The sequence below is a fragment of the Bicyclus anynana genome, chromosome 5 (genome assembly GCF_947172395.1).
Source record: "Bicyclus anynana chromosome 5, ilBicAnyn1.1, whole genome shotgun sequence".
Classification (NCBI taxonomy): Eukaryota; Metazoa; Arthropoda; class Insecta; order Lepidoptera; family Nymphalidae; genus Bicyclus; species Bicyclus anynana.
The window spans coordinates 9,398,838-9,425,753 of record NC_069087.1 but is presented as its reverse complement, the minus strand read 5'-3'; the positions used below and the strand labels follow the sequence as shown (position 1 = coordinate 9,425,753).

Here is a 26,916-nt window from a genome sequence, read left to right as displayed (position 1 = left end):
GTTTAAATAACTTATGTCGTTTAATAAGCAACTAAATGAAATTAAGACAATTATGCACATTTGTGCGCCTCAGTTTTGATGCGCTAGTGCCGTCTCTAGTGTATAAAATCGTTGTCGAGATACAGATGCAGATTGTGAACACTGGACTGCGGTGTTATATTATGCTACCAAACTCAATAATCTCATTTTCATTTCAAATCAAAATAGTCATGAGTAAACATAATTTTGAATATACCTCTTAATATTGTATAACATAAATAAATAAATAATTTTACATTGAAACGAATTTAAAAATTCTACCTATCACTATTTTAAATAGTCAGTTGACTCAATTTTGCTACGTTAAATAAAAATTAAAAATGGCCGCCTACTGTCAACCTTACCTGATAACTTATGTGATAGTGTTGTGTGCAACTTTTGTCGTATTTTCATTATTAGGACAATGAATGCAGTAATTATGATAAAAATAAACATTTTTTTTTATTTTCAAGATATTTTGTCTGTGTGATGTTTGGTTTTTAATTATGTTCGATTGGAATAAAATTCAATAACCCTCAAGTTAGAAAAACGACATGGCGGATTGATAATCGACCAATGGGACGCCAGCATTAAGCGTTTCAGAATTGCATGTATCTATTCACATTCGCGTCATTACGATTTGGTGCCTTGTTTCTTAGATAATAATCCAAAACTGCAAACTGGAATAATGAACCAACGTATTTTATATTAAAATAGTCAAAAATAATGTGAATGTGCGCGGTGCCGTTTGTCAGCCATGAAGCATCTTTGATAGAAGGCTTGGATCATGAATGCTTTAGATTTGGGGTGAACCTAAATACAATCAAGTATTACATAGTTTTGTTTTTGTAAACAATAATGTGCTTGCAATACACGTGCGAATTTGTGCAAAATTGACAGTTGTATATAATGATGACTGGAAGGGGGGCGAAAAAACGCGGGAGGCCCCCGAAATCAGGTAGTTTTGAAAAGAACAGAAAATTTCAATATCATTTATTGAAAAAACCGAAATATTTACAATCTCAAAATATATCTGGTTCCCTCGGAAGTACACCATCTGCATCCAGGGCGACGTCGCCGCAAGGAAGCGATACGAGCAAACGTAGTACGAGAAAACAAAGAGGCGGAAAATCGCATAAAAGCAAAAGAGGTGGTCTATCGAATGCGTATTCGCGTAGAGGATACAACCCTCAAGCAGCTGACTATCATGAGTCGGAATATCATTACGGTTCAGATTTCGGTGACGAGTATAGCGACAAATCGGAAGCTGAAGAAGATCGCGGCAGCGAGAGCACGGAGGCGTCCGCTGCAGATGGTGCTGCAAGTGATAGTGACTTTTCCATCAGCAGCTATAGTTCCACAGGGGGGACTCCTCGAAAAACAAGCAATAACCTAATAAGGCCTCTCAGTCCTGACCCACTATGGCTGCAAGAAGAACGCCAGATTCCTCCATTGGAGCTCCCACCGTCGTCGGACGATTTAATTATTGTGCATAATTTAGTCTTACAAATAGTGGGCATATATGAAGTGTTGCGTCATTTCAGACATTTGGTGAGGCTCTCACCGTTCAGACTGGAAGACTTGTGTGCGGCTGTAAGCTGTGAGGATCAGAGCAACTTGCTCATAGAAGTGCATGTTATGTTGCTGAAAGCTTTACTTAGGGAAGAGGACGCTCAGCAAACTCATTTCGGACCTTTGGATCACAAAGACAGTGTTAATATAACTCTTTTTTTATTAGATACTATGACTTGGCCAGAAGTTCTGCGGGTTTACGTAGAAAGTGATAAATCATTTGATAATAATATCTCAAGAATTTTGAATTCCTGTGAATACCCTTTTACTGTTGTTGAGGACCGAGTGGCTGTTCTGCAGTTCTTGTGCAATCAGTTTTTAATAACAAATCCTGTGAGAGATGATCTTATAAGTGAAGGTATGTTAACATCATTTTATTTATTTAATATCATATAAATTATCCGATAGAACTTGTGGTTAGCATGTTTAACTAAAGACCACAAGATTCAAAGCTCTATACGCCATACTTGATGTGGACTGTTTACCAAGAAACAAATTAAAAATGAGGGTATAAATCATATTTCCCACCTAATAATAATTATAAATAACTTATTCTTAAATTAATGAAAATAAATTTGATTGATGAGTTTAGAACAGCTAGATATAGTTAATATATTTTTAATAACATTTTATAAGAAAACATTAAATATTTTAAAATAAATAACTTATGAAATGACATGCATTCTTTACCTTTCCTTTATTTCTAATTTTTTATTGGTAAACAGTGGACATTGAGTATGGTTTTAGTATAGTCCCAGGTTAGTACTCCAGTATAATATGTCAATACTCATGCCTTAGGTTACATTTGGTTTTTTCTTTCTTCTGATAGTTAAACAGCCGATAAACAAAAGTCTGTAATTGTGTATTGATGCTACTCCTATGTTAAATGACCACTCTTAGTCCTGTTATAAATATCTGATAGTGATAGTTTCGAAGACTAAACATAATTAAACCCGACCCTGCTGACATGATGATAATATAGAGAAACTGACAGATAAACTAAGCTCAACTGAGCAGAGAAGAAAATGAAACAATTTCCTAATGTAGTTACAGCTATAATGTATTTGTTAGGTAGTAAATATTCAATGTTCATTGTAATTCAGTTCAAATCAAATCAAATCAAAAATCATTTATTTCAAGTAGGCTCAGTTTACAAGCACTTTTGACACGTCAGTTGACTATTTGTAAAGATTCTACCACCGGTTCGGAAGGCAGGTTCTGCTGAGAAGATACAGGCAAGAAACTCAACAGTTGCTCTTTTGAAAAAGTCATACAGTATTATAATTTACAATTAATAACAATTACTGTTTACATTTCTTATAGATTTACTTTCTGTGTGAAGGTGGAAGCTGATCCAACGGCCTCCAAGCATCTTTATCATTAAGGAACTCATCAATGTTGTAGTACCCTCGACTAAGTAAATGTTTTTTAACACATTGCTTAAAGCTATGCATTGGCAGGTCCATCACAGTCTTGGGGATCTTATTATAGAAGAGTACACCCAAACCTACAAAAGATTTTTTTACTCTTTGGAGACGATATGCAGAAATAACTAACTTATGCCCGTGTCTAGTAAGACGTGGGTTTAAATCTCCTTTTCGTTTGTACAAATTAATATTTTGTCTTACATATACTATACTGTTATATATATATTGACAGGCTACTGTTAGTATACCTATTTCTTTAAACTTTTGACGAAGGGACTCGCGTGATTTTAATTGATATATTGCTCGAATTGCTCTTTTTTGAAGTACAAATATAGATTGTATATCGGCAGCCTTGCCCCACAATAAAATACCGTAAGACATTACGCTGTGAAAGTACGCAAAATAAACAAGCCTAGCTGTATCAACATCAGTAAACTGTCTTATTTTTCTCACGGCAAATGCCGCTGAGCTAAGTTTACCAGACAGTTTTTCTATATGAGCACCCCACTGAAGTTTACAATCCAAGGTCACTCCCAGGAAAACTGTGGAACTCTCCATTTCCAGTGTTTCACCATCGATCATTATAGACTTATCTAATTTTTAACATTTGGCAATGAAAACTCAATACATTTAGTTTTCTTGGCATTCAAAAGTAGATTATTTGCAGTGAACCAATGCGACACATGCGATATGGCACGGTTTACGCCGTCAGAGTTATCTTTATTTCTGTCTGTAGTTTTTCACATATCTGGTGGGAATTGGGGAATTTTCCAGAATAAGATGTCGCTCAATAACCTCTTCTATGTGGAAATCCCATTAAAATTGGTTCAGCCATTGATCACCACTAATCTCTGGTCAAACAGACAGACAAAAAGTATGTGTTTTAGTATTGTGTCAGAAAACAGTTACTGACATGTAAATTTTATTTATATGTATACCTTCTCTGTTCATATGTTATAGCTAAAAGCTTCTCCAGAAAGTCTACAGTGAAAAATTAAGTAATGACAAATGGACAATGTAATTATTTATAACTAATTAATATTATTAACTAGCGTACCTGGTCAAGCTTCATTTCCAGTTATGTGTGCTTCTTCCCTACCCATACCATTCCCTGCTCCCACCCTACCCCTACCCTATTCCTACTCTAAAAAAAAACGGTGAAAAATCATCATCATACTTCAAAGAATATTCTAAAGAAAGAATTAGCCAAATTGGTTCAGCCGTTATCGAGATTTGTGCTTAGTAACACATTTAGTAATTCATTTTAATATGACAAGCGGCTTTGTCTACCCTTAAACCTCCTTAATCTGGCTCAATCACAAAATCTGTTCTCAGTGGACATCTACCAGGTCCCATACTAAAGCCATACTTGATTTGCACTGTACATTGAGTATGACTTTAATATAGTAAAGCACAGACATCCCGATTTTTAAATCAAATTAAATGGACAAGGGATGTGCTCAGTCCTGCTTTTTGCGAATTACTCGACTGTGCATGCAGAGTACTGAGAAAGTTCGGGTGGGTGACTCACTCAGACTATTGTTTGAAATGTTATATTTTTCTAATAAATGACAATTTCTTTTTGTTTTTGATTTCTATTTTTTTTTTATTTGTTTTTACTCATAGTATTATATGGATATTTTTGCTATCTATTGTTACGTAAACATAATTTGAACTCAAACAAAGAGTTACATATACAAAGCTTTTAATTATATAAGTTTTTTTATGATGTCCCTTTTTTCACTCAATAAATTCCTAAATTCTGACTTGGCAAAAAAAAATCAGGAAATGCTGGTATAAGTACAATACCTCTAAAGAAAAAGATTACACTTTATATTATGTAATTTATACTAATAATACACATAGCTAAACTATATAATTATATTGTTGAGTGTCAAGCTGTTGCAATAGTTTTAGGTATTGTATATATTTTTTTTTCATTACAGTTCCTATACATTATGATGACCACTGTAGAGTATGTCATCGCTTGGGAGACCTGCTGTGCTGTGAAACATGTCCAGCAGTTTTCCATCTGGAATGTGTTGACCCACCACTAGTGGATGTTCCTTCAGAAGACTGGCAGTGTGTTTTATGTAAGCAACACAAAACAGTTGGTGTAACTGACTGTTTGCCAGATGCAGAGAGGCAAGGTTTACTATGTCGTCACGAACATCTAGGATTTGATAGACAAGGCAGAAAGTATTGGTTTATTGCTAGACGTATTTTTGTGTGAGTATCTGAGAATTATTAATTAATTATCATTATAGTTACAGAAAAACAATGTCAATTAATTACTATTTATGTCCTCAGAGAGGCTGAAAATGGGGATGTGTGGTATTATTCTACTAGCCAGCAGTTTCAAGAACTACTTGATGTATTGGATGCAGGTGAAATGGAAGCACCTTTAGTAAGGGAACTTTTGGAAATGAAACAAGAAATATCAAGACAAATGGACATAACAGAGAAGTTGACTGATCAAGTTAAAGGAAATCGCAAGTCATATTTAGAAGTAGAGAATTCAAATATTTTAAAGCAGAAAAAATCAAAAGATCAGCTAAAACATCATGGGCATAATGTTGAAATGAATTCAAGTGAAAAACAAAACTCAGATCTAGCACAAGTTTCTGTTGGAGATGAAGTCACTGTGATAAGTGATGAAACAGTCAAAGAAGACAATGATGACAATATTGATGATAATGAAACTAAAAAATTAAAAAACAGTTGCACTCCTAAAATCAAGTCTCTTCTGCAGAAGAAGACTGAGGATGGTGAGTTATTTTTTCACTTGAAAAGTCTATATTTAGTGTTTAATAGTCAAATAATTTATTTATTAGGCATATAAATAAATTATTTAACTATTGAACACAATAATTGTTGTTGGTCTATATTCCTATTCTTTTAAAGCCTTGATTAATTTTTATTATTTTGCCCTTAGTTACAGATCGGGTGACACGGTTGAAGTCAAATCAACTGTCAAATGGAACATATCTATTCAAATTGGGAAATGAAAATACCTTCAAAACATATGTAAATCAGTACACAAGTAACCCCTTGGCATTGAACAAGCCCCAAAGAAATGAAGAAAGAGACAAGAAGAGGTACATTTCACACAAATTCTCTTTGTCGTCTGGACAAGAGTTTAAATGGATTGGCCTTCTAAATGGTAAATTAAAAAAAATATAATTGTGGTTTATTGTTATTTATTATTGTAATAAATTGATATATTATATTACTGGTTTCATAGGAACTAAGCCTTTACTTGTGGCTACATTGAGACAAACATTACTGCAACTGGAGTCCAATATAGTGCAACAATTTATGCATCCAAATTGGACATTGTTAAGAAAACCATGGGTACAGGCTGTCCAACTCTGCCAAGCACCTCGGGACTTTGCCAGAGCTCTCTGTGTATTGCAGGTATTTACTGTATTCTCATAAATATATATTTTGTTTCTTTGGATATTTACTAAATGCTATGTTTTGTATGTACAGGCATGTATAAAAAATGTTGTTTGGGTGCCCGCATGGCACGAGCAATTGGGACATGTACGCCTCATACGCACTACTGCAGTAGAAAGAGAAGAACGAAAAAAGCTGGACAAAAGAGAAAAAAAGGAGCGAGATGAAGAGGAAGAACGATATAGAACCTCTTACAATTTTGTCAAGTATTCCTTAGGACTCAGACATCAAGTAAATATGTTAAAATAATACTGTTTATATCATAATGAAATGTTTGAAGATATGTATGAATTGAGAACTTATTTTGCAAGTGGATGACACTTACTGACAGTTTTACCCATTTCATTTGTTTTCATAATTGACTACAAAAACGAAATTTATTAGATACCTTCATTGATAATATAAAAAAATGCATAAATTTCTGATTTGCTTTGCTTATATGCTTAGCGTTTGCTGATTTTTTAAGGTCCTTAATAACTAAAATATTTTTCCATTATAGGCTTGGAAACAAAAAGGCGAAGAATATAGAATCCATGGCCAGTGGGGTTGGTTATGGAATTCTGCAACAAGAAAGTATAAGAAACATAACACTAGTTCAAAACTGGGTCTAAATAATGGTCCAGCGAAAATTACAGTCAGGGTCAGAGAAGGAAACATCATGAAAGTATTAGCTGTGGAACCCAAAACTTATGAATACTTGACTTCAAGTGATAGTGCTGATAAGGATGTAATGGCAAAGTGTATGTTACTTAGGAGTCTTCTAAAATATGCTGTTTTATTTGTGATCTGTGTTATTAAACCCATATTCAGGCAAATGCATCTAATTTAAATTTGAAAGGCTAAATTACTTGATATGTAACAAAATTTAAATAGTTATTATGGATGGTGTTCAAATTTTTAGTTAAGTTAATGTAGCCTGAAAAATAGTGCAGTATTATAAATGAAATGAAAAGTACATTACACTAGGTTAAAGATCGCTAATATAGGTTTTTAGAAGGCAACTATTACATTTCATTTGTATAGTTCCTTCCTGCATTTTTTTGTAAATTAACGCATTTTTGATGTTTGTTTGTAGTGTGTGTTTTATATATTGGCTCAAAACAACACTAGTAGAATATTTAATTTATTTTTAATTACATTCCATTTCAAAGAATATTAAAAAAGTTAATCTTAATGATACTCAATGTAGATATTTTACATTTAATTTCAGTACCACCTTCTATGAGGAATATGGAATTGGATAAAGAAACAGAAGATTTTGAAGAGATTGATGTTGAAAAAGCTTTGAGTTCTTCAACAAGAAGATATTATCCTAAGATTGCAAGAAAATCTAAGTTGGATGACTTCTTAGCTCGTCGGACATATTTAAAATTTATGGAGGAAAAAAAACTTGGTAACATGTTGAACAATATAAAAAAAGAAGAAACTGAAGTAAAATGTGAGGAAGACAAAAATATAGATGTAGAGAACGAAGAACCTGATTCCGAAATTACCAGTATATCTGATACTGGCAGTGATAGTAAAAGTTCAAATTCTGTTCCCAAAAATGTCAATTCTGTAAGAGAGAAATATCAGAACCTTAGTAATTTAACAAAGCATTACAGATGCTACTCAGCAGGTTGTAACAGAACAGAGTTGCCTGACACACTTTCTGGTATCAAAGTAGAGTGTTACTCGCCTTTGTGTATTGAAAAAGGGCAACTTTTGAATCAGTTACTATCATTACTGAGAGATGGTACTAACAACTCATTTTTATTGACCGACTCGAAGGATAAAAGCAAAATATCAATATTAGAACAGTATTTATTAGGTAAATCTGCCACTTCCAGTGAAAACATAGTGTCCGATTTACTGTCTGCCGTGGCGTGTGCACAGGAATGTGACAATAAAAACTCCGAATGTTTTGTTAAAAGGAAATCCAGTGGAGATAGTGATATAGTTAGTTTTAAAACAGAAAAAGAAGAAGTTGATGCGATGTGCCTTATTAAAACTGAGAGCACGCTCGACGAGTGTTCTGTGCCTGCTGTGGGCAATGAGATGGACATTGACATTACGAGCAACAGTAATGAGGAAAATGATGTTGAAATTGGTCCATTAAAGGAGCTCACTGATCCAGAACAGGATGAAAAAGATAATTCTGCAGGCAATGACAGTGAGGGCCGTCCACCTATTCCCAAACTGAAGATAACTCGAGGTAAATCTGGAAAAACAGCATCTGGCGCAGCACCTCCAAATAGCAAAGGAAAAGATTCTTCCTACGAATGTTCATTAAAAGCTGACAAGACAGCCGACAAGCCAAAGTACCGCGCTATTATTAATAGGCGATTCGGGCTGACGAGAAATATTAAAAAAGAGGAAAAAATAAAGGAGGAAAAGTCTGATGCTGGAGTGACAAGAATTTACTCCACGGATAATGCCAGTGGCAAGGTTTACTTGAAACGTGTTCAAATGGTTGCAGTGGAAAAGAAGAAGAAAAGGACCCCTGTAAAATATCCTCTCTGTTCGTCATTTCACACTAAAAGTAAAGCAAAAACTATCATGGTTTTGCCTCACCATGAATTGAAAAAGTTATGCAGGCAAGCGGGGCACAATGCTATCGCTGGTTTCAGTCAAAGCGCTAAGGCCAATCAGCTCGTGTGGCCGTATCCTTGCGCCAGGCCGCTGTTCAAAACATGTTGGCTGTACCGTACCGTGAACCTGCAGTGGTTAGCTAGCGCAGCACTGCAGTTGCGGATCATGTGGGCATGTCTGCGATGGGACGACATGTCCGCCAAGCCTGCCACCGCCGACGGCAAGCATCAGCTGACGACGGACACGGAGATCGTCTCGTTGGAACTACTGAAGCATCGTCACGTTGGCCAGTTTTCAGAACGGACGCAATACCTTCGTAGGAGAGTAGTCATACCTCTGGAGTTACCGAAAACTGTGCGCGAGGTCACATCCATCCGGAGCGGCTTACGAAAGAGAAAACGCGCTGAGTCGCCTCAAAATACTGAACCGCAGGTATGTTTCTAGTATACACTGAAGTAGTGATCTTAAAAATCTTACTGACAAACCATTGGAATTAACGTGTTCGACTTTAAACTGAAGGCGAAGCAGTACTCGACATCTAATTTTTTGCATTTGCAGATGTTATCAAAATGTAACAACAAGTTATGGGTATTGATATTACTGTTCCACGTGACGATTATGTGCGTGTGCAGAGATAAAAGTTATAGGTGTCATGTTTGTACAGGGATATAGTTTTTCTTGAAACTTGGAGGTGCTTCAAGCGTCAGGATACCTGCACGGCGACAAAATTCGTACACGTGATAAGCTGAACACGAACTCTGGATTTAGAGTTTACCTCACTAGACGAGGTCCTGAAGTGGGCCATTAAAACAAGCAAATTAAAATCGTTTGAATATATAGGTGTCAGAGGAGTGGGTGGACGAGGAGAAGCTGGAGCTGTGGGAGGTGCGGCAGTACGGCGAGCGGGCCGAGCGCGCCACGCCCGTCACGCGCACGTCCACGGGCAAGCTGCCCACGCGCGCCGCGCCCGCGCCGCCCAACGCCGCCGACATCAAGGACAAGATGGAGCAGCAGCTGCGCGAGCAGCGCGCGGCGCACCAGCAGAAGCGGGCGTTGGAGTTGTCCCAAGGTAACACTTATAGCCATTTCTTTCAAAATTGTCAATACTCCATCCCCTAAAACGAGCCCTTGACTACATTGAGTTTGTAAAAAATATATTATTCTCAATTTCTCATTCATCTTTTTACAGACAAGTCTAAATCAACGCCGAATCAGATATCTGGCAAAAGTACTCTCACTTCTTTACTGACCTCAAACGCCAACACGCCCACCGGACAGAAGACCGTCATCGGAACTAGAAGAATCATAATGACTAAAGGCGCAGACGGCACCACCAGAGTGATAAGTCAACCGATCGGGAATGCGAGTAAATCTGTTTTGTCCGATGGCGCTAAGGGGGGCGTGACTCCGCAAAAAGATGGCCAACAGAAGGTTCAAATTGTCAAAATGCCCGATGGTAAAATGACAGTGAGAGGGCTGTTACCCGGACAACAGCTGATACAGATGCCTGACGGTAAACTGCACGTGCTCTTGCCGGGTCAGCAGGGCATCGCGGGGCAACTGGTGGCGGCGGCGCCTGCGCCCGCCAAACACGACCCCGACGCGTCCGGCGCCGACGGCGACAAACACACTCCGATCAAGAACAACAACGTCGCTGCGGCCGGGCAGACGGTGCGCAGCGCGGCGCCGACCACTCAGACTGTCGTGTCGAGCGGGCGCCACATCGTGGTGCAGCCGGCGCAGCAGGTCGTCGTGCAGTCTCCGCAGATGGTGCTGCAGAGTCCGCAGCAGGTGGTGGTGCAGGCGGGAGCGCGCGCGTCGGCCCCGCCGCGCGCGCAGCCCGTGCAGACCGTGCTGGTGCAGGGCCAGCTGCTGCAGCGCTCGCCGGCGTCGCGCGCGCCAGCCCCGCGCACGCCCGTGCCGCGCCCGCGCGCCGCCGCCCCGCAGCAGATCGTCGTCAACAACCCGGCGCTCGTGCAGCAGATCGCGGCCGGCAAGATCCAGATCGCGACCGTCAACGGGCAGCAGGTGCTGATCCGTCCGACCGGCAACAACCAGGCGCAGATAGTGGCGCACATATCCCAGAGCCCGATGCAGGCGCCGGTGCCTGCGCTCGCGGCGTCGTCCGCGCCGCTGCCCGCGCCCGCGCAAGTCGCGCGCCCGTCGCCGGTGCCCGCGCCCGTGGCCCCGCCGCAGCAGCAACTCACCGAGGACGAAATCATGGAGAAGCAGCTTCTGGCGGGGCAACCCCCAGGAACCGTCATCAAGACTGTGACCGCTCAGGTGATTATAATTTTTGATTTAGAATGCGGTTCTTACATAATGGTAACGGTCAGTTGTAGTAAACGGTATGTGTTATAAACATGATATAGATGTTGTTGTTGTGTTCAGGTGATGCAAACCAGCAGCGGCCCCAGCATAGTGCTGCAAGGGCTGCACGGCTACAATCTCACTCCGCAACAGTTGGCGCTGGTGCAACACCAAGTGAAACAACAACTTTTAAAAGGTATCAAATTTGTCTCTCTTTCAATCAAATTATATCTTTTAATAATAATTTATTAATTACATTACACTATGCCGCTACGTACAGTTTATTCATAAAGACTATACAACATAATATTATATTTATAATCTGTTTGTTTTAAAGTAACTGCTAATTAAATTAATCATAGTGATAATATTGCACTAATGTTTCAGCCCAAGAGTCTACTGGGAAGCAAGGCATGCTGGGTCCCCGCAAGATGTACCTGGCGGTGCAGCCGTCGCCCGGCGCGCCGCCGCCCGCTTCGCTGGCGCCGCTCGTGCCGCTGGCGCCGCTGGTGCAGCCCGTGCCGCCGCTGCAGGTAATATATTACTATTAGGCCGGCAGACGCGCGACGATACCACACTATTTCGGATAGTTTATTTTACGCAGAATAATCCATAACAGCTAATATGCCAATTGCAGGCCGATAAGTAAGCTATGTTAATGATAAGCCGAGTCAACTGAGCTATATGAGTTAGGGTTCATTTACACGAGCGGCAACTCGACATACGACCGCAGTCTCGGCGGCAGGCGACGGCGCCGCCGACTGCAGTCGTCTCTCGGCGGCGATCGACGGCGGTCGCCGACTGCAGTCGACTCCCGTTGGCTGCCGCCGAGACGTTGCCGACTGCAGTCGACCGCAGTCGTCGGTAGCAGCTACCACTCGTGTAAAAAAACACTTAGATTATGTATATCTCTGAGCACACCAAAACAGTTTGAAAGCTCAGTCAGTGTTGTGAAGGGATGCCAGGCGTGTAGCTTCGACAGCTAACTTAGTTTCTCATATTCTAGTCAGTTCACATGTATGAGAAACAAAATGAAAAACTGAGTCAGCTGTACCTAAGGCAAACCAAACGTACCTTAAGCTCTTGGTCTGCAACGTGCATGTATTATATGAACTGGTTGAGATGTTGAAAACAGTTGGTGTTGGTCAAAAAATAGTTGAAGATTTCCTTAATTCATGACCTATATTAATAGTAAGTTCCCACTGAGTGCTCTTAACATTTCAATCCCGTATTGGTATACCTTTATTAAGAAATTACATTTTTGAATATTGCCTTGCAGCTATTTTAAATTCTATAATAACTTATCTCATGAAGACCGTAATGGAAGGCGTCCACTCATCCGCATCGTACTTATCGGACGCATCGCATAAAACGGATTTTATTAGTATTCTCTATATACAATGTCATACAAGTGCGTCCACTGATCGCACGATTGCAATGCGGATCTTTAAATGCCTGCCATTAGACATGGTATTTAAATGAAAATACATAATACTAATTATGTAATGTTATAGTAATTTATATTCATATTATAATTTTATCTACTTTTTGTTAGGTAAACCTGTAAAGTAGATGAAGTATAATGATAATCAAATATAAACAATATAAGTATAAAGTTTTAATAGAGAAAAATGCTCTTAATTTTAAATGTTCAATTCTTTTTAGATACTGACACCGTCAATTCCATACATATTTTTTTTTTAACTTCAACTTAAGTTTCAATTTTCTTAAAGTCATAACGTTTATAAAGTTGCCATATCAATGTAATAGATAAATTACAAGTTTACCTTACGACCTTGGTTGACGGTTTTCATGAGGTATTGCTATTTTTATTACCCATTGTTTTTTATCTTATATACATATGTACAAAAGTCTGGTCAAGTATTTAATATTATGGGCAAACTAGTTAAGAACAATAGTATTTATGAGACTGCATAATTAAAATTACTGTATAGAATGTATATGCATGTTAAATCGGTTAAATAGATAGGAATTTCTAATCCTTCAAGCAAATACTATTTTGGATTATCGATTATTTATTAATTTATTTAATGTATAATTAGGTCAAATTTATAATGTTCTGTATAGAATGTTTGTGTGTATTATTAGAAAGTACAGTATAATTACTAAATTTTAATATAAAATCTGAATTGTTGGCGACTTTTCGAGTGTAAGATAGTGATTAATGTTTGTGCAAATATGCAAACTTGAATAAATTCAAGCTTGTCCTAATATTTTTGAGTGCATATGTTTTGTTTGCAAGAAGAAGAGTTTCTGATTGGCCAAAATGTATTTAATTTTAATTCTTTACCAAAGACTTGAGTTCTTGTGATCTTACACTATTTAAATTAGTAGTAATAATATAATTGTGAGCTCTTTTAAAGCAATTAACACACATCAGCCGCAATGAGACGAAAGGTGGCTTGTTTAGAGGTCAAAACTCATTAATACGCTTCGGACACGTAAGAAGAAACGCCTCGCTAGCGGACAAGCTTATCGCGCGCTGTCTCCTCTCGACCGGTAGCCGGCAACGCGCGTACGTCACTGCGACAGAAAGCAGCGCCACCCACCCCAACCAACTAGTGGTTGAGGCTTGCAGCTACATCCCCGATATCAACGCTGATTGTAGATCTAGACGCCCAAAAAACGTCCTTTACGATCCTGACTATGACATAACGAACGACAATGCTTCCCAGGCAACACAAACACAAGCTACACAGCGTCTTCGCCGGCGAAGACGAGGTCCCCGATATCTGACGTCACCCAGACGTGGGCTTTTTAACTCACGATCTCGGGGGCGCCCGGACTGATACACTCAGGCCAAAACACCCTTCTCGAACGGCCCTCTAAGTCGAGGCCCGAGTCTCAGAGGAGACGCCCTTAGAGAGTCGTTCCGCCCATCTACTTGCTTCTGCCTTCGGGCCCCATCAGGCGATGCTTCTGCGCTCGCCTAAACCCCCCGGTGACGCCGCTGAGGTCCCATAAGGAGCCTACGGCACTTACACAATCAGAAAAAAAAAAAGTCACTGCGGATGTGTGAAAGCTGGTGTTCATTTTTTGGCAGGTATTTGAGGCAAGTTAAAAGCTTGTCTTGTACCGCAAAAATATCCACCAGGTCTCAGTCAGTGATACGATATGACGTTAGGGAGCGGCCGACTATAGCTTGGCAAATTCGTTCATACCAATCCCGATAATCCGCGCGGGTCGGTACGTCGGTAGCGATGCCCGCGCGCGTGATTTCATACCCGCGCAGTTTTCCCCTCTACCCCGCGCGCACGACTTCACACCCGCGCAGTCCTAGCCAAGCTATAGCAGTAAGCGCGGCGTCGCTGGGTGGGCGGCGAAGCAATACGTAGCTTTTACGTGTCCACAGCGGTAGATGAAATTTAAGCTTTAGAATTTAAACTATAGTGGGTGATTTCTAATGAGCTTAACTGACTCTAGTCTCTTTCACATTGAAGTCGAAAAAAAAGCGTCGCAACATGTTGTTACATGTTTTAGTAAATTAAACGTTATCTCGATTTATTGACATACAAAGCGTTAATTAAATAAATATACTCAGAGGCACAATTATCCGCCCACTTTAATATACTCGCGTCATATTAAAGTGGGCGGAAAATTGTGTGTGCTTCTGAGTATATAAGTCGCACGACGACGCGCGTCTGTCAGTGTTCCAGTTGAGCGAATAGACTGCGCCAGTATGATTATGAAAAGAATATTAGGCCCATATTAGCAGACTAGTGGACGCCAGTGAGTTCGTCTGCGTGAAAACCGATGTAAATTTTTCACTTTCTGCTATTCATATTTTAGCATGTTTTATATATGTATAATAAATAGTCCTTAAACGTATATTAAAATAACTTCAATCCTTTTTAACCCATATGGGTAGAATTTTGAAAAATCTTTAATTACATTATTTTTAGTATTTTTTCTGGTAGTACACATACTGATTGTTACAAATGGAAAATGAAGGACTTTCCATACAAACATTCAACCCCTTTCTGATTTTATTTTCGCTTGATTACAAAAATCCTATAATCTTCTTCGTATTATGGTCTCAAATCAAGCCAAGTTTCATTTGAGTATATTCAGTAGTTTCAGCGTTATGTGCGGACAACAATCAGATCCTGACAGGAAAAAAATGGGACCACCCTGTAATCAAACCCTAAAAAAAAGAAAAAAAAAAAAGAATTTTCAAAATCGGTCCATAAATGACAAAATTATCGCTGGACATACATAAAAAAAAAGACAGACACAGATAGGCAGACAAAAAATAAAAATATATTTTTGGCTTCAGTATCGATTATACAGCTCTGGAGTATTTCTCATAACTTCAAGGTGTTTGCGAGTCTACTTATAGGAGCCAAGCTACTTTAACTAATATTTTTTTAACTAAAAAATAAAAACTTTGTTTTCATACAAACACAACACACGCCTTTATCTATACTTGCATTTTATAAAAAAAAAAAAAAATACCGACCGAATTGAGAACCTCCTCCCTTTTGAAGTCGGTTAAAAATACGTAAAGCTTGGCTATGTCATAATTATAAGGATGCGTATACGGGACACATTTTATCTATTTACAAAAGAAATATTATTTACTCCGAAAATATTAATTTTAGAACACGTTTCTTGAACATTTTTAATGAAATTCGGCAAAGAATATATATCCTTACCCTCAAGCCTCAAGCAACTGGAGATCATAATTCTAATATTTATTTGTATATACTCTTAAATACTGATCTATTGTCTATTAATATGGACCTAAGTCATGTTGGATTATATTGGTGAATTATAAATTATTCAGGCATATACTGATAATTAATTATTTCATTATAGTTAGTTAAATTCAAAGTATCACAGGGTTTGCTTTTGTGCAATATTTTGGTTGGTTTGTGTTACATGCTTTAATAAATAATTGTTAAGTAGTTTTATGTATGTATATTAACTAAATTTAATAAAATAAGTATTATAGGACCTATGCAATAATGCATTTTAATATTTGAATAATTTATTATACATGAGCATAGCTACAGAATAAATATTTAAGACTTTTGGAGCAGCAAATAGTTCTTTTTAGTCTTTCACATTTTAAAATGATTAATATCGTTTAACGGGATATTTGTAAATTTTAAAATAAAAATACCATATACATATTAATACAGCATCGATTTTTATCATTACTATCAACGAAATATTCTTAGTGATCACAAAATTATTCTGTTGATGAATTAAGAAACATGATGTAATCCATCTATTACGGGAGGTCTGATTGACTTTGAATGTATGTAATATGGTAAGATAACAGTCAAATCGCGTTTGTGTTTAAACATCTTGGTTCGTTTCGGTAAGTACGACGGGCGTTCAACAAATTCTCGGTATAGGCATGAAATAATGAGAAGGAAATTAATTCTAAATAAAATAATTTCCATGTTCCCCATAACCTCAATACATTTATTTAATCGTGAAAGTAACTTTTCTACTAAAAATGCCGCCTTCAACTCTTTATCGTCGGTTGTGTTATGCTTACCACAAAGAATTTTTTATAGTTTGGGAACAAAAACTAATCACTGGGGGTTATTAGGTGGATGAGTGATTTCTTTAAATTCGTTCTTACTACTAACTATACAGGCCACTACAGGCTACCTCCCTGCCAAATTTCATTTTTGTACGTCGAGCTGTTTTCAGAATTCGCGATGAATGCATTTATATATTATATGCATGCATTTATGTATGCATTTATATATTAAGATTTCACCCGCGTGAGGCCCCCATCCCGTAGGATTAGGGATAAAATATATCCTATCTACATATAGCCTATAGCACTCGCGGATAGTGTGGTGTGGCTACCCAACAGTGAAATTCCAATTGGTTCAATAGTTTCGGAACCTATTCAAAGCCGCAAACAAACAAACAATCAAATCTTTCCGCTTTATTATATTAGTATAGATATTCTACAAAATACATGTAGAAATTAAGCTTAACCTTAGTGCAACATAAACCACAGTTGGTTTATTAATGTTCCATCAGTTTTACACACAGACATGCTGTCAACTAACTACTATAATATGTTTGTCTTTATCTGTAGGTACCTCTATCCTTTACATCCAAAGCCAATCAGACTTCCAAAAGTCGACAGATTCAGTCCATTTATGTAAAAGTAAAAGTTTACCAAAAAACTTATTAGACATTAATTCACACTTAATCATTTAAATATACGTTAAAATCTTATCTCCACTATACTCTTGAAAATTTATTCTTAGTTTGGCTCAAATATTTAAAGTAAAATAATTACAAGTATTTAATAATTTAAAGATAACTATTTCTTTTCTAAACATATTGCACACAAATATGAATGTACTATTAGGTGTACAATAAATATATTATTGTATTTAGGAATGATATAGTATAGAATATATTATGAAACAAAAATTCAACAATCCATAACATAACAAATGAATTAACTTTTGAAACTTGAATTTATAACTGATTTTGTATACAAGATAGATTCTCCATTTTGCATGTTGTGCAGTCATAGTATTAAGTCAGATAAAACATCAACTTCAATGAATAAATGAAATTTTATCTAATCTTGTGTATTTAACTTTAAATTAATTTAATTAACTAAGAGGGTACTGGGATGTACCTGATTACTTAGCAAAATATTGCTATGTCGTTCTTTAGTAGGTTTTAGTACAAAATACTCTTGTAAATATCGTGTGTAGTTATTTAATCATTATTATTATTATTATTGAAATTTATATTTGCCAATGAACAAAATAGTTTTATCCGATTTTAATGAATAATTTTCTTATTAGTAAGAGCAAAATGTCATTCAATAGTCCTGTACGAAAGAACAAAAGATTATTAAAATTGTTTGTAACTTGAAAATATTTGTAATTTATCAACATTATTTTATACTACATCATACATTTTTTGCTACTATTGTCTGTGAATAAGGCGTTATTTTTATTAATATTAAGTTATTATTTATTTTCTTATACAATCCACAAGCACAGTGTATGTTAGGATATGCATATTATAATATCTGGGAGCTTTTGTAGAAAATATATTTACTTACCTACGATAATCGAAAATGTTGGTGTGTTTTAAACTCCTCTGGTCCTCCACATGTGTATAGTTCAAGATACGAATTAGAAACGACCTTCACTCATCTTTTTCATGGATGTTATGTGTTTTATATGAAATTTTGTGTGTTAAAATAGTTATTTATGCCACTGTCATTGTAGCATGAGTAATTTTTGTGCACTTTGACTTCGTCTCATTGCACAATAGCACACACAGCACGAGTGCTATAATGACTAGTTACGTGCAGTGGCATACAATAATTTGTCTACGACCATGATAAAAGAAATAAAAGTAAATATAAAGTTTTAATGTTGAACTTTATTTATGAATTGTAATAATTGTGTATATTTAATGGTGCAGTTAGTAAAATTTATAACGGGTATAGAACTTCCTTGGATATTATTTGCGCTGGACGGAATATTTATGTTGACTTCATGGGTGCTTTAGTTTTCTATTGAATTTAATAATTAATTTAATGCAGATAAAACTAAAATGGCGCGCAAATGGTAAATAAGCGTCGTTTGTCGCCTTTATTAACCTTAATTTGGGAACTGGCCTGACCTACTTATCATTAATGATAGTTAGGCCAGGCCATTCCAAAAATCTATATTGTGGGTAAGGAAAAGTGTTTTTACTTGTGCAATATTATTTACCTAAACACTGTAATCTATTAGATTATAGTGTTTAGGTACATTATTTTAGTAGTATATTCAAAAGTGTATTAGTAAAGTTAAAGTCGTGAATGGAATTGCTCATACACCTCCTGTCTGTGTATCGTGTATAGATGAAGTAATCAATCCCATTTTATAACAAATGGATAGTGCAAAATTGTTATTGAATAAATTTTTCAAATAGCTTTTTGACTTTCATTTATCAATCAAGACCTTTTATTGTTTCTGTAACTTTTTTTTTCTTTTTTTTACGTATTAATTATATTTTCCATTGTTTTGTGGGGGTGTGTATGGGCAATCAAAGATTTAGGTGAAACCTATGTTAAATATATTGAAATTCGTTACATATTATATAAGTAAGATAATTTAGTGTTGCTATTATTAAGACTGTTTGTTGTACTTATATATTCCCACAAACCAGTATTTTTTTATAGTTTTTCTTCACTTCTTTTTAGCACCTTTTTTCTGTTTTGTAAAATATTTTTTTTATGTGATGTATTGTTCCTTTTACTTTTAGGACAGTAAAGTCGACGATAAAAAAATACAACGGCCACCTTTATTGAACGGCGAGGATCATGTTGCAGAAGCTGTGAGCCAAAAAGAGGCGATTCCTTTCAAACCAGAAGATATATCTGAAAATAACACGAAAACCGATATAGTTAATGCGATTCACGGAGGAAATAATAAATTTGTCCTCACTCCTGACTACATACAACAAAGTAAGTATTCCGAAAGTATTGTTCCACAGGTAAAGTAGTCACATGGGTTAGCGGTAACTGATTCAAGAAAATAACTTTAAACATGATGATGCTAATTGAATATGGAATTTCGAAAATTTAAAATCTCTAGGAATTTAAAAGAAGCTAATTATATTCCAAACCAGTGTACAGTTTCTAAAAGTAACTATTGTGTTACATTTTGGCTGTTAATTAGCCTTCGAAAATTAATAAAATTTATCTAAATATGTTATTAGACATTTTAAACAAAGTTTTTTTGAAAAAAACTGTAACCTTTAGAAGTCTGGACAAATATTTATTAAACTAAATATTGCGCTGAAAATGGGGTACAACCGGCCGCTGGAACTCAGGCATGTCACCGCTATGAAGGGTACCACTCAGATATCTATCAACATTCAATTCCGAATCGAATGATACCTGAACCATTTTTATTGGAGCCGGAAAACTTTTTTTGTACTAAAGAGCACATGTGAATCAGACTAACATTCCATATTCAATTAATGTTGACAACGCATTATTTTCACTCTCACCTTTATGGTTGGAATGGAATTAGGTAGGGATACAATTTTACTGAAAGTTATGGCCTGATTAGGATTGAACACAAAATGTGTTTTAATTATATCATCATCATTTTCAGCCTATTTTAATGGTTCACAATAGGAACAGGATTCCCTCCTATAGAAAGGAATGTGGAGACCCACTACGCTGCTTTGGTGCGGTTGGCGAACTTAAACGACCAGTGTAAGATGATAATGACAGGGATCGGCTGTGTCTGCTCTCAGAGGCACAGGGGTGTAATACCACTAACTTACCGATTCTGGGCTGAGAATTTATCTGAAAATTTCTTAGAAGAAAGAAAACCTCAGTATTGCTTGTGATCGAAGCTAACGTAGGCTAACCACTAGACTAGAGTCAGTCTAAATGCATTTTTTATAATTTTGAAATGTGTTAAACACAAGATTTGTAAAAGCACATGTAAATTAACAAATAAATCGAACGAAACATTCAGTTCTCATGTGTTCAAATGTTGTGTCAGATGTGAATAATCTCTTCTAAGCGTCTAGACAGAAGACAGATGCAAGATTAGATTTTAAAAATTGCTTTTCAGCCATCAAGAGTGCTCTGAAACAGGAGAACTTGAATCCTGAAATCGAGGAGAAGTTGCTGCAGTTGCAGAGGTACCAGGAGAAACAAATGAAACCGGAAGCTCAAGTGGAGAGAGAAGTGCGCGCGGTGGCGGTGCGCTCGCCCTCGCCGCCCGCCGCGCCGCCGCGCCGTCGCGGGCCGTCGCGCCACGAGGACGACGACGACGAGTGGGTGGAGAGCAGCCCGCGCAAGCGGCAGCGACCCACGCGCGCGCTCTCGCCGCCGCCCGCGCCCGCACCGCCGCCCGCGCCCGCTCCGCAGCCTGCTCCGACCGCGCGTCCTCCGCCGCGCACGCCCGCACCCGCGCCGCCGCCGCCCGCCGCGCAGCCCGCGCCCGCGCCCGCGTCCGCGCCCGCCGCGCCGCCCGCCGCGCCCGAGGAGCGCCGCCGCGTCGCCTCCACGCACTCGCGTTTGCTGCTGCTCTTCAAACACAAAGAGATGCTCAAAAAAGATATTATTAAGAAACGTGGCCTACTCGAGAAAGAGCTCGGTGTCGATATACAGGTACCTAATTTACTGTTAAAAATCACCATCGCTTTGTCCGTATCCCATTTACTCATAAGTGAGGTCGGCACATTTTGCTATTGTTTTCCATTTATCTCTGTCATTTGTCAACTCATCACTAACCCCTTTTACACATTCCAACCATCTCCTCTTACAGTTTTAACAATATTGCACTTTTTAAAACTATCCTATCCTAACTAAAGAATGAATTTCTCGTATGATTTTAGTTGTCTAGCAAGCTAGTATTTAAGTATGTTTGTTTGTTATACGCAGCACCGATTTATCTGTTTTATGTTTCTGTTTAACCTCAATAGTTTTTTCAACAACAAATTTTCCAATTTTATCAAACGGTTTAGGTAACATTTACAAAATTTCAACTGAGCATGTTCCATCATGCCATTCCCATCAGCGGCTGAAGTAAGATGTCGTTGACGCTAATGATAATTTTATATTATAGATCGGTTACGTCCCTACAAAACCAACGCAAAAAGTGATCCGAATAATAGGCTACAAATCTGAGCGCACACTTGCACAATTTTGTCTTTATTTCTATTATTTATTTAGTATATATAGTTTTTACACTTCCTGAACACACAACTCAACATTGTAGACGATATTTAGGTAATATTTGTGTAAATAACGTTCGTTGTTAACCACAGCAAACATTGAGATGTGGAATTTTCTTCTTTTGAGCGCTTAATTTTTTATGTCCTAGTAACACATCTTACATTAACATCGTTAACATCATTGGTTCACGCTGTGTTTATGCGATTGTCAGAAGGAGCTGTCGGCGGAGCTGGCGCTGCGCACGCGCGCCGAGCGCAGCAAGCAGGAGGAGGTGCGCGGCGGCGCGGGCGCGGGCGCGGGCGGCGGCAAGCGGCGCACCGCCTCCGTGTCCGCGCGCGACGCCAAGCCCGCCAACACCAAGAAGACCGCAAAAAAGGAGAAGTTGCTGTGTATATGTCGCACACCGTACGATAACACCAAGTGAGTTTTGTACATACATTAAGTGTGTTTTTTGAAAGAAGAGCTCACTAACAATTATTATATTCTGATGTTTTGGTATTTGGATGTTTGATTTGAGTAACTCAAATACGTAAAAATGGCCAAACTAACTTGGACAAAACAATACAAAGTACCTTTAGAGAAAAAAAAAATCATGTTTATTTTTCCTATTTTTTTTATTTGCCTTTACGGCTCTGGTTTTTTAACTGGCTATACGGCTCGGGGGGCTGCAGAATTTTTTAGTTCCGTGCGTCCTCCGTCCGTCTCTGCAGTAAAACAATGACGTTGCAGGTTCTACGTTGGCTGCGAGCACTGCAGCAACTGGTTCCACGGCGATTGCGTGGGCGTCACGGAGGAGATGAGCAAGAGCATGGAGGAGTACGTGTGCGCCGAGTGCCGCCGCGCCGAGGAGACGCAGGAGCTGTACTGTCTGTGCCGGCAGCCCTACGACAACTCGCAGTAAGTACATCGACTGGCTCATGTAGATCGTGACGGAGGAGACGAGCAAGAGTTTGCCCACCGTCCCAAAACGACCCTTAAGCCGCTCCAAACATTGCAAAACCGGTTTCTGCGACAAATCACGGGCGCACCGTGGTTTGTACGCAATAACGATCTCCATAGAGACTTAGATTTACCTTCAATAGCTAGTTATATGAAACAGCTCTCTCAAAACTATTTCGACAGAGCTGCCATCCATTCCAACCAACTAGTGGTTGAGGCCTGCAACTACACTCCCAACCTTAACGCTAACTTCAAGCAGAGGCGTCCCAAAAACGTCCTTTACGATCGATCCAGACGATGACATGACGGCCGACAAGCAACACAGCGTCTTCGCCGGCGAAGACGAGGTCCCTGATACCCGGAAGTGGGTTTTCTAACTCACGATCTTGGGGGCGTCTGGATTGATTCACTCAACTCACTGGAGGTCGAGGACCGAGTCTCATAGGAGACGCCCTTAGAGAGTCGTTCAGTCCTCTATTTTTATTTCAGCCTTCGGGTCTTATCAGGCGATGCTTCTGCGCTCGCCCAACCCCCCCCCCGGTGACGCCTACTCAACACGTAAAAAAAAAAATCGGCTACCCTATTCAGTCTAAACTAAAACGATTACAATATTTTGCTCATCTTCTAATTTCAACCGACACTGAAACCACAATGTACGTCGTTTTGTAAAAAAAATTGAATTATTCTGTCAAATTTATACTTTTCTAGCTATCTATTATTGCGTTGTTAACTATTGAATTATTTGTTTAGATTCTACATCTGCTGCGATCGGTGTCAAGACTGGTTCCACGGCCGATGCGTCGGCATCCTGCAGTCAGAGGCCGACAACATAGATGAATATATTTGTCCAAACTGTCAAAAAAATAATTCCGTGAACTACGCCAATATGAAGGAACTCACTGCCAAAGACTTTGAAAATCTCAAAAGGCTCATGAAGCAAATTCAGTTGCATAAAAACGCTTGGCCGTTCATGGAGCCGGTCGACCCGCGAGAGGCTCCGACATACTACAAAGTGATCAAAGAACCCATGGGTATGTAATTGTACTTTAATAAACACTACTTTGTTATATTGTTACTAGTTGTCCTGGATGCCTAGCATACAAGTATGTCGACGACATATATCGTTAAAAGAAAAAGACACATGTCGACCGCGGCGGAGTTCTAATGTTCGTCACTTGCGTCGCAACAATGTAACGAAACGACTCGGCCGCTGTTGGTCGACATTTGTGTTTTTCTCGTCTCTAGATCGTATCGTATCGTGATGCACATCTTAGGCCTACTGACCCTACCTACATTGTCCTGCTATAACTCTGCACAAGTTCTATAATCAAAAATTGCAAATTTTTTGTAAGACAAACTGTCTTCCAGAAGTAGAAAAATAAAAAAGTAAAACAAATATTTGTTTCCCCCAGTTTATTATGTTGTAAAGTAAGAGTGAATAATTAAGAATTTAAATAAATACCTATAAATTTTCTTAAGTCTCTACATGTGTGAAGTCTGCCAAGCCCCAACGGGCCAGCTATCACAGATTAATTACCTTCTAAAAATATTTATCACCAATAAATATATCCTGTGTCCTTACACTACACACAACTATAAATTTTAAATCGTAATACACATAGTGTAATTTGACAACACAATGAAACATTGATTTTATAGACAGTTTGTTTGTATGTACATTTTACCGTTACTTTAGATCATGATCATATAGTTTATATAGAGGAACCACAGGTGGTTTCGAGATAGGTCCTATAGAAGGTAATTGGTCTGAGGTTGCTAATGATGAAAATAAGACTAAAGACACTTTTATTTTTATCTTGAATTCACACATAGTATCTTTAGGAGATTATTTTGTAATGAACTTTGTAAAAATGCATGACTTTTTCTTTCAGATTTGCAGACTGTGGAAAGAAAGGTGAACGAACAGACTTATAGTACGTTAAGTGAATATATAGGTGATATGACTAAGATATTTGACAATTGTCGTTATTTTAATCCAAAAGACTCAGAGTTTTATAGATGTGCTGACGGCCTGGAGGCATTCTTTGCGCAAAAAATTAAATACTTTCGGGAAAAGTTATTCGAGTCTACACAATGATAGCAGTGCGCGAGTGTCCGCGAGCAGAGACGTTTGAACGCGGCCCTGTTACGTTGCATTACGTATTCTGTAACACTTGTACATTATGAAATGAATATTGTGATGAAATTTTCAAAGAATTTGTATAAAATGATCGCAGAAGTTATTAGTTCAGTCAGCTTAATTTTCATGTTAAGTATTTATTGTATTTATTAATTAATGCTTTACATCTGTAATCTACTTTTAAGCTGACTTCTTTTGGTAAAATAAAACTCTTCGCAGAAGAATATAATTAATTATACATATATAGTTTTGTGAAAAAGATAATGTTTAGCATATTATGAATTAGCTACTTTAGTTTTAATTTCTTTTTTAGTTTAAGTAAACATTATGTATGTAAGAAATAAATTTTTAATAATATAAATTATAATATGTTTTTTGCACAAATTACAACCCTGTTTATGGAGAATTAAATACTCGAAACTTGTCTTTTTTATTAACACGCTTATATTAGCATCACTTGTAACTAACTATGTACATAAGAAAATATTGGAATCTTAATTTGACCCACTTCCCGGTCTTCGTTTAGAATGAAATTATGCACACGCTCTGAGTTCTGATGACAATACACGACTAGCTAAGAAACGTCATTACAAATTCAATATGGCGGCCTCCCCAAGATGGCGAACTGGCTGTTTGAAATTGGGGGGTGGCCCCATGATATCGATATCAAATGAAAGGGGTTTGCTGTGAGAAATACGAAAAAAATAGTCACGTGACTTTAATCCAATATGGCGGACAGGCTATTTGAAGTACACCTCGGAAGATACCGGTATCAAATTAATGGGTTTGCAATCAGGAATACGAAAAAAATCCTCCATTTGTAATTTTTATTGCGTGCTAAAAGCGTGTTTTTTAGTTTTTTAAGCTATTATCCTTGGTTTTGGAGTATTTTTTGCAGAATGTTTTATTAATTTGCAACCTCACATATGTGTGAGCAACTTCACATATGGTATAGTATTCAGGTTCGGTAAATTATGACATTCCGTTTGTTCATCGAATACTGGATGAACGGAATACGTATCCGTCAAGTTTCCGTACAATTTGACCGGATAGAAACTGCGGGGGTGAAGAGGAATTTTGAGTAGTATCCTCGCAACTGACTCATCCTATAAAACGCAGACCATGTGTGAACGGGCTCGTAAATCATCATAGCAGAACATCGTGAAACTAGGTATATAAGGGAAGTGTAAATTAGTTTATATTTATTAAAATAACTTGCTACCACTCACGCTCCATTGAGATATGAAAATTTTGATTCAATACTTTTTGTTGCTCTTTGAACGCTCTACAAACAAGGTTTTAACGTCCCAAAAATGAACGCAGCGCGTAGTGATTATAATTATCAACCCATATTTGGGCCACTGCTGAGATCGGAGTCTCCTCTCAGAATGAGGGGGCTTAGGCCCATAGTCCACAACGCTGGCCCAATGCCAAATGCGGATTGGCAGACTTTACACACGCAGAGAATAAAGAAAATTCTCTGGTATGTAGGTTTTCTCATGATTTTCCTTCACCGTTTGAGACACGATATTTAATTTCTTATAATGCACACAACTAAAAAGTTGGGAGGTGCATGCCCCAGACCGGATTCGAACCCACACCCTCCGAAATCGGAGGCAGAAGTCTACTATAATATGTTATATCAAGTGCCAATGGGGCGACCGTTGGAGTTCCAAGGGTCAGTTATAAGACTTTTATGCTATTCGTAGGAAAACCAATCACATTCGATGAAACTACGGCACCAAGATCAACTACCTACTTGCATG

General features: G+C 37.9%; 1 protein-coding gene across 1 annotated transcript; it reads left to right on the top strand.

Moving 5' to 3' along the window:
- Positions 1 to 201: 201 nt before the first annotated feature.
- LOC112052397 (nucleosome-remodeling factor subunit NURF301) lies at positions 202 to 25,517 on the top strand. The gene is made up of 18 exons (XM_052881497.1): positions 202 to 1,948; positions 4,964 to 5,246; positions 5,328 to 5,785; positions 5,953 to 6,180; positions 6,262 to 6,434; positions 6,510 to 6,707; positions 6,976 to 7,216; positions 7,687 to 9,479; positions 9,888 to 10,116; positions 10,237 to 11,330; positions 11,439 to 11,553; positions 11,745 to 11,890; positions 19,635 to 19,836; positions 20,963 to 21,504; positions 22,283 to 22,491; positions 22,801 to 22,968; positions 23,761 to 24,041; positions 24,903 to 25,517. The coding sequence occupies exons 1-18, from the start codon at positions 928 to 930 to the stop codon at positions 25,106 to 25,108; spliced, it is 7,587 nt and encodes a 2,528-aa protein (XP_052737457.1). The 5' UTR covers positions 202 to 927; the 3' UTR covers positions 25,109 to 25,517.
- The last annotated feature ends 1,399 nt before the right edge of the window (positions 25,518 to 26,916 follow it).